Below are 14,159 nucleotides of genomic sequence, written 5' to 3'. Positions count from 1 at the left end.
AACCATGCATCAAAAACAGTCATCTGGTCCAGGGAATGTGTTAGTCCTAAATCCATACTGGCTGCACACCTCAAAGAATATTAGATATAGTCTGAAAATTGGATAGCATGTGTTTGTGTCATCTTGGTGAATACTTCTGAAAAATAGACACTAATATTTTAACTATCATCTTTAATTTTACTATCATTTATCTTTCACAACTCCAACTTCCTCTCTAATTACACTTTTATTGTTAATATACTAGAAGAACGTCAATCTCATTTTTTCACCCCTGACCCTTGTCGCACGTTTAATGTCTCTTTTAACCCATTTCAGCAAATTACTGTTTGCTTTCTTATCCCCATATTAAATGCCCTATTGATCCATTTTGAGGACTTCCTATTTATTTTTCTTGGCTACATACTTAGCTCGCAAGATTATTGTTTTAATAGTTTTAGAAATTACTTTTAGCCTTTGACCTATGCCTTTTTGAAGTGATAGTGAAATTTAGCACCAATGAAAGATTTAAATATCATATTTTGATAGAGTCCCCAGAGGTTCAACTACTATGTTATGATGGATGTTATCCCATAACTAGATCTAGATACAAGTTGTTATGATTCTCTTGCCTCAGTTAGTATTCCCAGTTTATGGTGGTTGTCTAAAGTCATCCATTATTATCTTGATAAACATTCATCTGACTATATACGTTACTCTTATCCTTCTCGAGGTGGGGGGAGAGGGTCTGTAGCAGACCTTTGTTAATCCTGTCCTCAGCTTACTAATTCAAAAAATTAATTTTCTAGTTCCACGGGATGTCAAATTATTGTCCCAATTTCCAAAATGCTTGACATATAAAGTTATCCCTCCTCCAGCCTCTTCATTCTATTGTTTAGGAAAGATAGAAGATTTACTACCCTAGATGTTTTTCTCAGTCTTTTCAAGAGAGGGGATAGGATAAAAGTGTGTGAAGTTATGAACGGTTTGAACAAATTGGATCCAAGTAAGCTTTTTTGTGCTGTACAGAATGTAAGCACAAGGGGTCATATTTACAAATTAAGGACAACAAAAGAAAATAGGAAATGCAGAATGAACCTTTTTAATTAAAAGGGTGCTAAGTATGTGGAACAGATGAGTGGTAGAACAAGAAATCTTAATGGGTTTCAAGGAGGAACTCGCCAGATTCTTGTCAACAAATGGGATTCAGGGTTATTAGGAATGGACCATGGGAGGACCATGGGCAGGTGGGCTAGATGAACCAAAGGTCTTCTCCTGCCTAAAACTGTTACTATGTTACAATGAATTCACTGCCATGTCCCATAGTAAACTGCTTTTCTGTAATCCCTACATCAATGTCTTGTTGCTATATATGCCTCTAACTCAAGCATTTTATTCTAAATGCTTCTAATAAAAAGGTTCTAATTGTTCTTAAGTGTTCCTTAATTTGCTTGATCAATGTCTTTCTTTAAATAAAGCTTTGCTTGAATTTACTTCCTCCTTTCGTATTCTATCCTTCCTAGACCAACCTCCACATTCTGATCTACAATTCAAGTCTCATCACCTCCCACCTTTATATTAATAGCTAGTGTCTCTGATCCTGCCTGTCCTTTCTAACCTGGTTTATCCCATAAAACAGAGACACAGTCAGGACAAAACCTGATATGGGTTGATAATGCAGAGACAGTTTCTAAAGCTTAAATGAGTAAAACTTTCATATTAGAAAGAACATAATAAACATTTGGAACCTTATCACACTGCTATATATATGTTATAAATGACAACTTGTGTTAATACTGCATGTGTTCACATACTACTAGTCTATATGCAAAGAAGTGGTTCAAAAATACAGCACTTAACCACACACTATGCCAGCCCTGGAAATTCAGAACCAGAATTCCTCAATCAAAACCTTGCAAGTATATATTTTTTTTTAAGGGCAGGTGATTTGTCACGGCACAAAATCACACGAATCTGTTTATTGCATGCAGTGTGACCCAGAGGCAATAAAATGCTGGCTTCAGTGGTTTCACCATGTAACAGCAGATCTGTGTAGTGCAAGCAGACAGAAAAAGAATGCATTAGCATGGTCAGCATACAGCATTGGAAAAAGAGGGGAGGAAGGCTGGTATGGAAAGTGTAGGAAGAGAGAGTGAGCAGTGCAAAGGGAGAAGGGGGGGGGGGGGGGGGGAAGACCACACTGCAAATCCTGGCCTGAGAGAGACACCATTACCCCATTTTTTGCTGTGACAAATTACTTAACCTTAATGAGAATTATTCAGATCGTTTGGCATTTCAATTGTTAGGCCCTTTAAACACTAGCATTTTTGTTGACACAAAAATACGAATGAGCATGCATAATTAAAGATATACTGTACTCAATTATGTCCATACAGACATGGTAAATGGCATCTATCTTAAAATACAATCATACATGGAGTCAAATGTATTACATTTGAAATTGTTGCACCAAGACAGTGGCCCTTTGATGTGGGATGCAGCAAAGGAACAGACTCCAGATTGTTGACCCATGCCTGATCCTCTCAACCTGCTGCTGTCTACATTATGCTGAATTGTTACTTCCCACACAAACTCCTTCTGTCTTTCACATCAGTAATAACAGGGTTAGATCTGCCAATGTCAGATATAGAAATGCAAAAAGTGCATTGGTTCTATACACAATAAAACAATTTAAGTTCTAAGAACCATAGGACTAGAATACGTTTTAAAAGAATAGAAAAGAAGAATGCAGCTGGGCCCAATAAGGTGAAGATTCTCTGCTTCAGAGAGAAAACAGAAAAAGAGTGTTACTTCCACAAGTACTATTCTCTCCTTCGTACTGCAACTATGCACAAAGGCATATTTGTCAAAACAATGCTACTTAGGGCTTGGCTCATATCTGTGAAATATATGCAAAAGAAAAGAGAAACTAGATAATTTCTGAATTGAAGCGATGTCCTAGAAATTGTATTTATAGGTAGCTGTGATAGATACTAAGACTACCTTCCCCATGTAATTTGTTTGGTAAATGCTGTGAAAAGGTGCTACAGAGGAATGAGAGCGCGAGAGAGAGGGGGAGAGGGAGAGGGGAAAGAAAGAATATATAGAATGGTCGGGGAATAGGAAACTAAATTTTTCTTTGGTCTCTGAACTGAAAAAAATTCTTGAGTGAAGAAATGTCAACCCTTTCGTTTGTACAGGTTTTTCTTTTGTAATCTTGAAAGATACAATTGAACAGTAGAAGGTAGGAACGTGCATGCCAATTCCTTTACGAGGAGATTCCTAATTTGAGTGTAAAGCTGCCCAAAGAGCAGGAAGGAAATGTGTTTTAAAAAGGCTGAATCAACCCAGGCTACACTCATGGCATGTTAGAGCAGGTCAGAGGCTGGGTATTCTGCGGTGAGTGACTCACCTCCTGACTCTTCAAAGCCTTTCCACCATCTACAAGGCACAAGTCAGGAGTGTGATGGAATACTCTCCACTTGCCTGGATGAGTGCAGCTCCAATAACACTCAAGAAGCTCAACATCATCCAGGACAAAGCAGCCCGTTTGATTGGCACCCCATCCACCACCCTAAACATTCACTCCCTTCACCACCGGCGCACTGTGGCTGCAATGTGTACCATCCACAGGATGCACTACAGCAACTCGCCAAGGCTTCTTCGACAGCACCTCCCAAACCAGTGACCTCTATCACCTAGAAGGACAAGAGCAGCAGGCACATGGGAACAACACCACCTGCATGTTCCCCTCCAAGTCACACACCATCCCGACTTGGAAATATATCGCTGTTCCTTCATTGTCGCTGGGTCAAAATCCTGGAACTCCCTTCCTAACAGCACTGTGGGAGAACCTTCACCATACAGACTGCAATGGTTCAAGGCGGCGGCTCACCACCACCTTCTCAAGGGCAATTAGGGATGGGCAATAAATGCCAGCCTCGCCAGCGACGCCCACATCCCATGAACGAATAAAAAAAGCTGTACTGGTACAGATGGGAAATTAGGCCCCTTATCTGCTCGTTCAACCAGGATTGGTGGCTTTACGAGAGAGGTGAGAAGAGAGAATTTAAAAATTGAAAAAACATTTCCAGAATCAGTTGTCGAGCATAATTTAGCAATACTTCCAAAGTATTATACGTGGGTGTTGTGACCTCAAATAACAAGTATTTAAGGGGAAAAACACTGAGTTGCAGATTGGGTTAAGCAATGTATTCTAAGGAAATATTTATGATCTTTAATAAGTTCAATTTTTTTTTAAAAAGTATAATAATATGCGAAGATTAAACTCATGCTTACCTCACCATTTTCAAAAGTGATTTCTCTAACCAGTGGAACACACTTATCTTGAGTCCAGGCAAATGTCAGGTCAAAGTTGGTTAATGAACCCAAATACACCATGTCAGGACTATTCTCCTGCAGAATAGGGTAAAATATACAAGTGAAGTTAAAACCAAATAAAGTGGCATGTTGAAACATGCAACAACTTCACGGCACTATGGGTGTTAATGCTATTGAATGATTGCCAGGCTATTTAAAAAAGTTATGAATTCTAAGTGGCAAACAGTAGGCTAAGTGGTTAAAGCAATTACTGACAAGAAGGGCTATGAACCTACCCCAAGTGGTTTGTAAATTATGTTGTCACCACTATACCTCTCAGGTTTTGCAACGCTCCTAAAAAAGAAAATAGAGTAATCAGGACACACACCACTCACATTAGTTTCAATGCTGTGCTAAAAAAATTCAGTAACAGCATATCTATTTGAAAACAGAATTATCCACTGCAAGTCAGTGTGCAATCCATCTCCATGACTATAAGAGGTCATAGACATTCACGATTTAGTGGAACGAAAGTACTGGCAGATGAATGGGTTAGTACTGCTGATCGCAAATGAAATTAACATTTTATTTTTTGCTGAAACACAGGACACCGCACACAAGTCATTTGATCTGTTCACCTATACTTGTGCAGAGGTGAGCAGAATGTACCTACAGGTAGGTATTGAATACAATCTGAAATACACTATCACTCAGAATTACACGTGTAGTCATAAATCCAGAGTCATCCGCAGGCTTATAAAAGCACACACAATTTCTATGAACTATCTTGGTTTGATTCTGTATATATCAGTGAAAATATTAACTAAAAGTCAGTGGGCAATCAGTGTTGAGAAACACTGAAAAGAAATTATGAGTAACCCCAGGATTTAGACCATACATAAAGTGTGACAGCCTTTTCAAAAGGTGTTTGATAAAGTGCTGCATGGTAGGCTTATCATCAAGATTACGGCCCATGGAATAAAGGGGGCAGTAGCAACATGGATACTGAATTGGCTAAGGGACAGGAAACACAGTAGTGGTGAACGGTTATTTTTTGGACTGGAGGGAGGTGTACAGTGGTGATCCCCGGGGTCAGTGCTGGGAGCATTGCTTCTCGATATATATTAATGACTTGGACTTTGAAGGGTAGTAAACAGGGAGGAGGATAGTGATAGACTTCAAAAGGATATAGATAAGCTGGTGGCATGGGAGGACACGTGGCAGATGAAATTTAATGCAGAAAAATGCAAAGTGATACATTTCGGTAGGAAGAACGAGGAGATGCAATATAAACTAGAGGGCACAATTCTAAAAGGTGTACATGAAAAAAGTTCTCCTAACCTCTTCATTATTTTCGTAATATGGTTAGGTAGAGTCAAAACTGTTATGAAAGATTTGTCAAACACGATTTCCCAGAGTTTTTGAGGGTGTAATTACCAGTGGATATAGTATATTTGGATTTTCAAAAGGCATTCGATAAGGTGCCACACAAGAGGTTGTTACACAAGATCAGGGCTCATGGGATTGGGGGTAATATATTAGCATGGAGAGGACTGGTTAACAGACAGAAAACAGAGAGTAGGAATAAACGGGTCATTTTTTGGTTGGCAAAAAGTAACTAGTGGGGTGCAGCAAGGGTCAATGCTTGGGCCTCAGCTGTTTACAATATATATCAAAAACTCAGATGAGGGGACCGAGTGTAATGTATCCAAGTTTGCTGATGATACAAAGCTAGGTGGGAAAGTAAGCTGTGAGGAGGATGCAGAGGCTGCAAAGGTATATATACAGGTTAAGTGAGTGGGCGAGAAGGTGGCAGATAGAGTATAATGTGGGGAAATCTGAAATTATCCACTTTGGTAGGAAGAATAGAAAAGCAGATTTTTTTAAAAAAAAGGAGACACTAAGAAATGTTGGTGGTCAGAGGGATTTGGGTGTCCTTGTACAGAAATCACAGAAAGTTAACATGCAGGTACAGCAAGCAATTAGGAAAGCAAATGGTATGTTATACTCCAATCTCCTTGCAATAAAGGCTAAGAGTAAGGAGGTCTTGCTGCAATTCTATAGGGCTGGTGAGACTATACCTGGAGTACTGTGTACAGTTTTGGTTTCCTTACCCAAGGAAGGATATACTTGCCTTAGAGGGGTGCAATGAGGGTTCACTGAATTGATTCCTGGGATGAGAGGGTTGTCCTATGAGAAGAGATTGAGTAGAATGGGCCAATATTCGAGTTTAGAAGAATGAGAGGTGATCTCATTGAGACACAAAATTCTTAGAGGGCTTGACAGGGTAGATGCTGTTAGGCTGTTTCCCCTGGCTGGAGAGTCTAGGCTAGAGGTCATTGTCTCAAGATAAGGGGTTGGCCATTTAAGACCGAGATGAGGAAACATTTCTTCACTCAGGAGGGTTGTGAAACTTTGGAATTCTCTACCCCAGAGGGCTGTGGATGCTCAGTCAGAGAGTTTATTCAAGACGGAGATCGATAGATTTTTGGACACTAAGGGAATCAAGGGAAATGGGGATAGGGGAGGGCAGGAAAGTGGAGCTGAGGTAGAAGATCAGCCATGACCTTATTGAATGGCGGAGCAGGCTCGAGGGGCCGTATGGCCTATTCGTGCTCCTGTTTATGATATTAAACCTATGCCCTGTAGATAACGACCCAACCAATGGAAATAATTTTTCCTGGTTTATCTCATCAAAACTTCCCAATTTTGATCACCTCTATCAGATCTCCTTACTTTTCTTTGTTGTAATGTAAAGAGCCCAATTTTTCTAATCTAAAATATCACATCCTTGGTATCATTTTACTAAATCTCTCCTGCACCCCGTCAAGGCCTTGATAGAAACAAAAACATAGAAAATAGGAGCAAGAGTAGGCCATTCGGGCCTGCTCCGCCATTCAAAATGATCATGGCTGATCATCTAACTCAGTACCCTGTTCCCTCTTTTTCCCCATATCCCTTAATCCCTTTAGCATTAAGAAATATATCTATCTCCTTCTTGAATACATCTAATGACTTGGCCTCCACTGCCTTCTGTGGTAGAGAATTCCACAGGTTTACCACCCTCTGAGTGAAGAAATTTCTCCTCATCTCTGTTCTAAATGGCATACCCCGTATCCTGAGACTGTGACCCCTGGTTCTGGACTCCCCAGCCATTGGAAACATCCTCCCTGCATCTAGTCTGTCTAGTCCTGTTAGAATTTTATATGTTTATATGTATGATATTGTTCCTTAAGTAATGCGCCGAAAACGTATCAATAGTCTAACCATAGCCTAACCAATGATTTGTTGAGGTTTACCATTACTGCTTTGTCCCTATTTAGAAAACCTAGCATCCCAAATGCATTTTTCTTTTACAGTTTATCAACTTGTTCTCTTGGAATTGTGTGTCTGAATTTCTAAGTGTCTCTGCTCCTTTACTCTTTTTAAAGGTTTACTATTTAGTGTGTGTGTATATATATATATATATATATATATATATATCTCTCATTCTTCCTCAAAAGAATTATTTTTAATTTGTCAGACACGACTTGGTTTTTACAAATCATGCTGGCTGCCTATGTCTTTCTAAATATTCATTTTATCCTGTTGTATGGTTTCTGGACGTTTACCCTCTACAAGTTTAGGATGACTAACCTATAGATACTTGCTCTGTCCCTTTTTGATCAGAGCTGTTACATTGGCAACCCTCCAAATTCAAGAATATTTGGAAGATTACAGTCAGATCCTCCGCTCTTTCCTTTCTGACTTCCCTCAGCATTCCGGTATGCCATCATCAGGGCCCAACGCCTTTTCCATGTTGAGTTCCACCATCTTTTTCAATACTACTTACCTACCTATAGTTATTCTAACTAATTGCTCCACCTCTTTCTCCTGTACCTTTTCAACAACAACTTGCATTTATAAAACATCTTTAACATAGAAGATTATACCTCCTGAAGCACCTTGGGACAATTAGAAAAACAGACGCCAAGCCAAAGGAGATATCAGGAGACCAAACTTAGTTTCCACTACCACATTTTTCTCTGAAAACAGACTCATTTAGAACCACCCAGCCTTCAGCATCAAAACAGCCCTAAGCAAAATCACGAACATCTCTATGACTGACACATTATCCCTCCTTGTCTTCCCTGCAGCCTTTGACACAGTCAGCCACATCATCCTCCTCCAATGACTCTCCTTTGTTTTCTAGTTCAGTGGGACCATGCTTGCTTAGTTCTGCTCTCACCTATCCAGTTGTAGTCAGTGCATCTCTACCAATGGCTTTCCTTCCCATCTCACCATGGATCCATCCTTGCCCCCTTCCTCATCTACACACTGCCCTTTCGCAGACATGAGATCAGTTTCCACATGGAGACTGGGGACAAACATCTCTACCTTTCCACCACTTTTCTCAACACCTTCACTGCCTCTGTAATGTTAGATTGTTTACTGACAACCCAGTCTAGGATGAGCCGCAATTTCCTCCAGCTAAACATTGGGTAGACTGAAGTCATTGTCATCGGCCCCCACCACAAACTCCATATCCTCACCACCGACTCCACTGCCCGTGTCCTTATTGACCTAGATTGGCACCTGGTCCTCCCAATGCCTCAAATTTAAAATTCTCATCCTTCTATTCAAATCCTTCCTTGCCTCCCCCCATCTGTGGTACAACCTCAAACTCTCAATCATAATTCTTGTGCATCCCACCTCCCTTTGCCCACCATTGGCAGCCGTGTCTTCAGCAGTCTGGCCCCCTGCTCTAGAATTACCTCCCTAAGCCTCTCCACCTCCCTCTCCTCCTTTAAAAATTGACCTTAAAACCCAGATCTTTGACAAAGCTCTTGGATAGTTTTCAACATTAAAGGCACTATAAAAATGCAAACTACAATTGTCTTAGTTTCACCAAAAGCCTTTCATGAGATGCAGCTACAGAATATGATTCCAATTCTAAGATTCAAAACAATCCATCCAATTTCTAGCCTATGTTCTTGGTGCATGTAAGCAATCTTAAGCTCACAATCTCCAAAAGAGGATTGTTGAAAAAAGATTAAAAGGCAATATTGAACTCACGTTCAAATCTGAAGATTTTAAATAAAATATACACTTTAGGAAAGGCCTACACAAGTTATATCGAAGCCTTCCCCAATGTGGCACTTTCTTTGCATTTTTTTTATTTTTATTCGTTCACGGGATGTGGGCGTCGCTGGCAAGGCCGGCATTTATTGCCCATCCCTAATTGCCCTTGAGAAGGTGGTGGTGAGCCGCCTTCTTGAACCGCTGCAGTCCGTGTGGTGACGGTTCTCCCACAGTGCTGTTAGGAAGGGAGTTCCAGGATTTTGACCCAGCGACAATGAAGGAACGGCGATATATTTCCAAGTCAGGATGGTGTGTGACTTGGAGGGGAACGTGCAGGTGGTGTTGTTCCCATGCGCCTGCTGCCCTTGTCCTTCTAGGTGGTAGAGGTCGCGGGTTTGGGAGGTGCTGTCGAAGAAGCCTTGGCGAGTTGCTGCAGTGCATCCTGTGGATGGTGCACACTGCAGCCAGTGCGCCGGTGGTGAAGGGAGTGAATGTTTAGGGTGGTGGATGGGTTGCCAATCAAGCGGGCTGCTTTATCTTGGATGGTGTCGAGCTTCTTGAGTGTTGTTGGAGCTGCACTCATCCAGGCAAGTGGAGAGTATTCCATCACACTCCTGACTTGTGCCTTGTAGATGGTGGAAAGGTTTTGGGGAGTCAGGAGGTGAGTCACTCGCCGCAGAATACCCAGCCTCTGACCTGCTCTCGTAGCCACAGTATTTATATGGCTGGTCCAGTTAAGTTTCTGGTCAATGGTGACCCCCAGGATGTTGATGGTGGGGGATTTGGCGACGGTAATGCCGTTGAATGTCAAGGGGAGGTGGTTAGACTCTCTCTTGTTGGAGATGGTCATTGCCTGGCACTTATCTGGCGCGAATGTTACTTGCCACTTATCAGCCCAAGCCTGGATGTTGTCCAGGTCTTGCTGCATGCGGGCTCGGACTGCTTCATTATCTGAGGGGTTGCGAATGGAACTGAACACTATGCAGTCATCAGCGAACATCCCCATTTCTGACCTTATGATGGAGGGAAGGTCATTGATGAAGCAGCTGAAGATGGTTGGGCCTAGGACACTGCCCTGAGGAACTCCTGCAGCAATGCCCTGGGGCTGAGATGCTTGACCTCCAACAACCACTACCATCTTCCTTTGTGCTAGGTATGACTCCAGCCACTGGAGAGTTTTCCCCCTGATTCCCATGGACTTCAATTTTACTAGGGCTCCTTGGTGCCACACTCGGTCAAATGCTGCCTTGATGTCAAGGGCAGTCACTCTCACCTCACCTCTGGAATTCAGCTCTTTTGTCCATGTTTGGACCAAGGCTGTAATGAGGTCTGGAGCCAAGTGGTCCTGGCGGAACCCAAACTGAGCATCGGTGAGCAGGTTATTGGTGAGTAAGTGCCGCTTGATAGCACTGTCGACGACACCTTCCATCACTTTGCTGATGATTGAGAGTAGACTGATGGGGCGGTAATTGGCCGGATTGGATTTGTCCTGCTTTTTGTGGACAGGACATACCTGGGCAATTTTCCACATTGTCGGGTGAATGCCAGTGTTGTAGCTGTACTGGAACAGCTTGGCTAGAGGCGCAGCTAGTTCTGGAGCACAAGCCTTCAGCACTACAGCTGGGATGTTGTCGGGGCCCATAGCCTTTGCTGTATCCAGTGCACTCAGCCGCTTCTTGATATCACGTGGAGTGAATCGAATTGGCCGAAGACTGGCTTCCGTGAAACATTGAAAGTGCAACTTACCTAGGTTCTGCCCATTGGCAGGCCAGTAAGTTGGACAGCAGCCAGCACAAAGCTGAAACAGGAGTGTGTGGAATGCGTGCCTAGCAGTCCTACAGTGTCATGCACATTTCCAGGCACACTAGCACCCTGAAAAAATGTGCAGGGCTCTAGTTGTATAGAGCCCTAGGATGGCAGTGAAAAAACTAAGTGTATGGTCAAACAGCGATCATGAGGGTAATTTTAAACCCCCAAGAATGGGTGGGTTGGGGGATGGATGGGAGGAAGGTTAAAGTACCAGCCTTTTGGAAAGGGACCACATCCCGGCTGTAACGCACCCACTTCCCGGTTTAACCCAGGTGCATTGTACGCACGCACAACAGAAACCCGGAAGTCCCGTCCCCATTTAAAGGCGGTGGACTAATATTTAAAGGGCCAATTCAGGTAGTTAAAACACATTAGGTACTTTACTTTGTGGTTTCTGCAAGAGAAACGGATTAAACTACTCCTGAGCGTGTTTCCGAAACATGCCATTGAAAAGGAGGCGAGCTGCAGCCGAAGCTCATTTGGCCCTTTAAATCAGTGATTGACACATCTCAATAAAAGGTGAGGTATTGCAGCTGGACACTCAGTTCTCTCAGACAAACATTTGGCTGGAAGTTCTTGGTGTTGAGACTGAGAATTCTTGCGATCAGACAAATTTACATACTTTTTGGAGCCCCTCAAACTAAGATGATCAGGTTGGGGGTGGGGTGTGGGAAGGGGGCGCAATGGATGTATTCTACAGTACATCCACGGCAGGATTGTCGTGCATTTCTGGGATCTGCAGTTGCACGTGAAAGATGCACAACAAGGACCTGCAGGAGAGCAGAGGGGAGACCAACAGAGGGGCCAAGGTCGCAGGAGGCACTACCCACGTGAGAGCTTCCTGGACCTCGGAGAAGCAGTGTCTGTGCAGGCAGAGATTAAATTGGCAAGTGGTCACAGACATCTGCAGGCTCCTTCATGAAGAGCTGCTTCCAGCTGGACCTGGTGGCCACATATCGCCCTCAATTTCGTCGCCTACAGATCCTTCCAGGGCGCCACTGGTGACATCTTGAGTGCGTTTCAGTCGTCTGCACATAAGTGTATACGACAGGTGACGGATGGCTTGTTTGCCAGGGCACCCGACTAGATCAACGACCCGACATCAGCCAGACTGAGAGGGCAGTGGGTTTCCACTCTTTGGCTGGCTTCCCAGGGTGCACGGCGCAATTGACTGCGCACACGTAGCAATCAGAGGACCTCCACATGAGCCAGGACTGTTTATCAGCCGAGCGGGATATCATTTCATCAGATTCCATGGCAGCTGTCATGATTCATTCATTTTGCTCGAGTCCAACATCCCGGACCTCTTCCACACAGAAGACAGACTTAAGGGCCCGCTCCTTGGAGACAAGGGATACCCCCTGCAGCGTGGCTCATGACATCTGAGAAACCCCACCGAGGCACAGTAGCGGTACAACCAGAACCACAGCCGGACTGCAGCGGTTCAAGGCGGTGTCTCATTACCACATTCTCCAGGGCAACGAATGCTGGCCTCGCCAGCAACGCCCACATCCCATGAATTAATTAAAAAAAAACATGACCACCAGGCGCGTTGAGCAAGCCATAGGAATGTTGAAGATGTGCTTCAGGTGCCTGGATAGACCTGAGGATGCCCTTCAATACGCTCCAGCGACGGTGTGCAGAACAATCAATGTGCTGCGTCCTGCACAACATAGTGCAGCAGAGAGGGTTACAGGTGGAGGAGTTGAATGCGCTCATCAAGCATCCCCTCTGGCAGCAATATTGAAGAGGAGGAGGAGGAGGAAAATGAAGATGAGGAACTCGTTGCCAGAGCAGCGGTGCACACTGGTGTACGTGATGCCAGGGATTCCCTCATCTCGAACAGGTTCTGATAATGAGATGTGCAAATTGAAGACTTTGAAATACCCAGGCTGCCTGGAGCAACCAACCAACCACCCATTCACACCCCCACCCCCCCGTTTGCACAAAACAGTCCTTCAACCACACGTACACCCATTGCACAAGTGCCCAATGAATGGCATAATGTCTCGGCATTCATGATGAAGCACATGAAAGGGCAAATTCACAAAAGGGACTCAATAATGGCCAAGACGTGGCAGTGGTGGTGATAATGATTAAATTTAATGCGCCATGATAAAGTAGTACATTAACATGACAGCTCGTCAAACACCCTTGTGCATACCCATGGTGAATTACAATTGCTTAGCCTTTCTTTTAACATAAGAAATAGGAGCAGGAGTAGGCCAATCGGCCCCTTCTACATGGTGCGTTCCGTGACTTCAGCAGAGGTAGTGGCAGGTTGCTCAGATCCCTGCCCTGACTGCAGAGATGCTCTTGACCTACGACCTCTGGGTTGTGGAGCCTGACAAATACTGCTCTACCTGCACCTGTGCAGGGGCCGACTCGGCTGTCAGGAGAGGAGGCAGCATTGCGGATACTAGTTGAGGAGGGGGCAATGGGTGAGATGTGGGAGCGCTTTGAGTCGAGTCCCCACTTCAGTGTTCCTTTTCGCTATCGTCCCTCTCCCAGGCCAGTGCAACTTCACTCCCACCACTCTGCTGGCCAGCAGGCTGGTGAGGAGATGTGCCACCTTCTAAGGCCACGGTGAAAGTATCTTTCTGCCTGCTTAAGGCGGCAGACATGTTGGCATCCAGAATCTGCACGGCCATTGTCGTGGCCCGCATGGACTCATTCGAGAACCGTGCTTGAAGCTCAAATGGAGGCTACCATTCTTTCCATCGCAGATTTTCCCACACTTACCTGCGCCACCAATCAACTAGCGGGGGAGTTGGACTCCTCCATCCTGTCCGCTATTGTGGAGAGTGTGCGTGACATGTCTCCCGGTACCTCGCAAGGGTGCAGCTGTACCTCTATTATTCTCATTCTCAACAATAGCCCCCAGCTGCGCAGAGCTTGGAAAGGAGTGCACCCTCCATTGTGGCCTCTGCCACCAATGTCTGCTCATGCACATTTGAGTGGTGAATCACCAGGTGACAACCCAACTAACTGTC

At 44.0% G+C, this 14,159-nt stretch overlaps 1 protein-coding gene across 3 annotated transcripts in view; it reads right to left on the bottom strand.

Annotated features, from left to right (window-relative positions):
- The window catches only part of erp44 (endoplasmic reticulum protein 44), a 90,823-nt gene that overhangs the window by 16,059 nt on the left and 60,605 nt on the right, over positions 1 to 14,159 (bottom strand). For all 3 annotated transcript variants that reach the window (XM_068004937.1, XM_068004955.1, XM_068004944.1), the window contains 2 exons: positions 4,593 to 4,650; positions 4,276 to 4,392 (listed from right to left, as the gene is read on the bottom strand). In XM_068004937.1, coding sequence (XP_067861038.1) covers positions 4,276 to 4,392; positions 4,593 to 4,650 — 175 coding nt within the window. The remainder of the gene's footprint in view (positions 1 to 4,275; positions 4,393 to 4,592; positions 4,651 to 14,159) is intronic.

Source organism: Heptranchias perlo, chromosome 2 (assembly GCF_035084215.1).
Source record: "Heptranchias perlo isolate sHepPer1 chromosome 2, sHepPer1.hap1, whole genome shotgun sequence".
Lineage (NCBI taxonomy): Eukaryota > Metazoa > Chordata > Chondrichthyes > Hexanchiformes > Hexanchidae > Heptranchias > Heptranchias perlo.
This window is presented reverse-complemented; position numbering and strand designations above follow the sequence as displayed.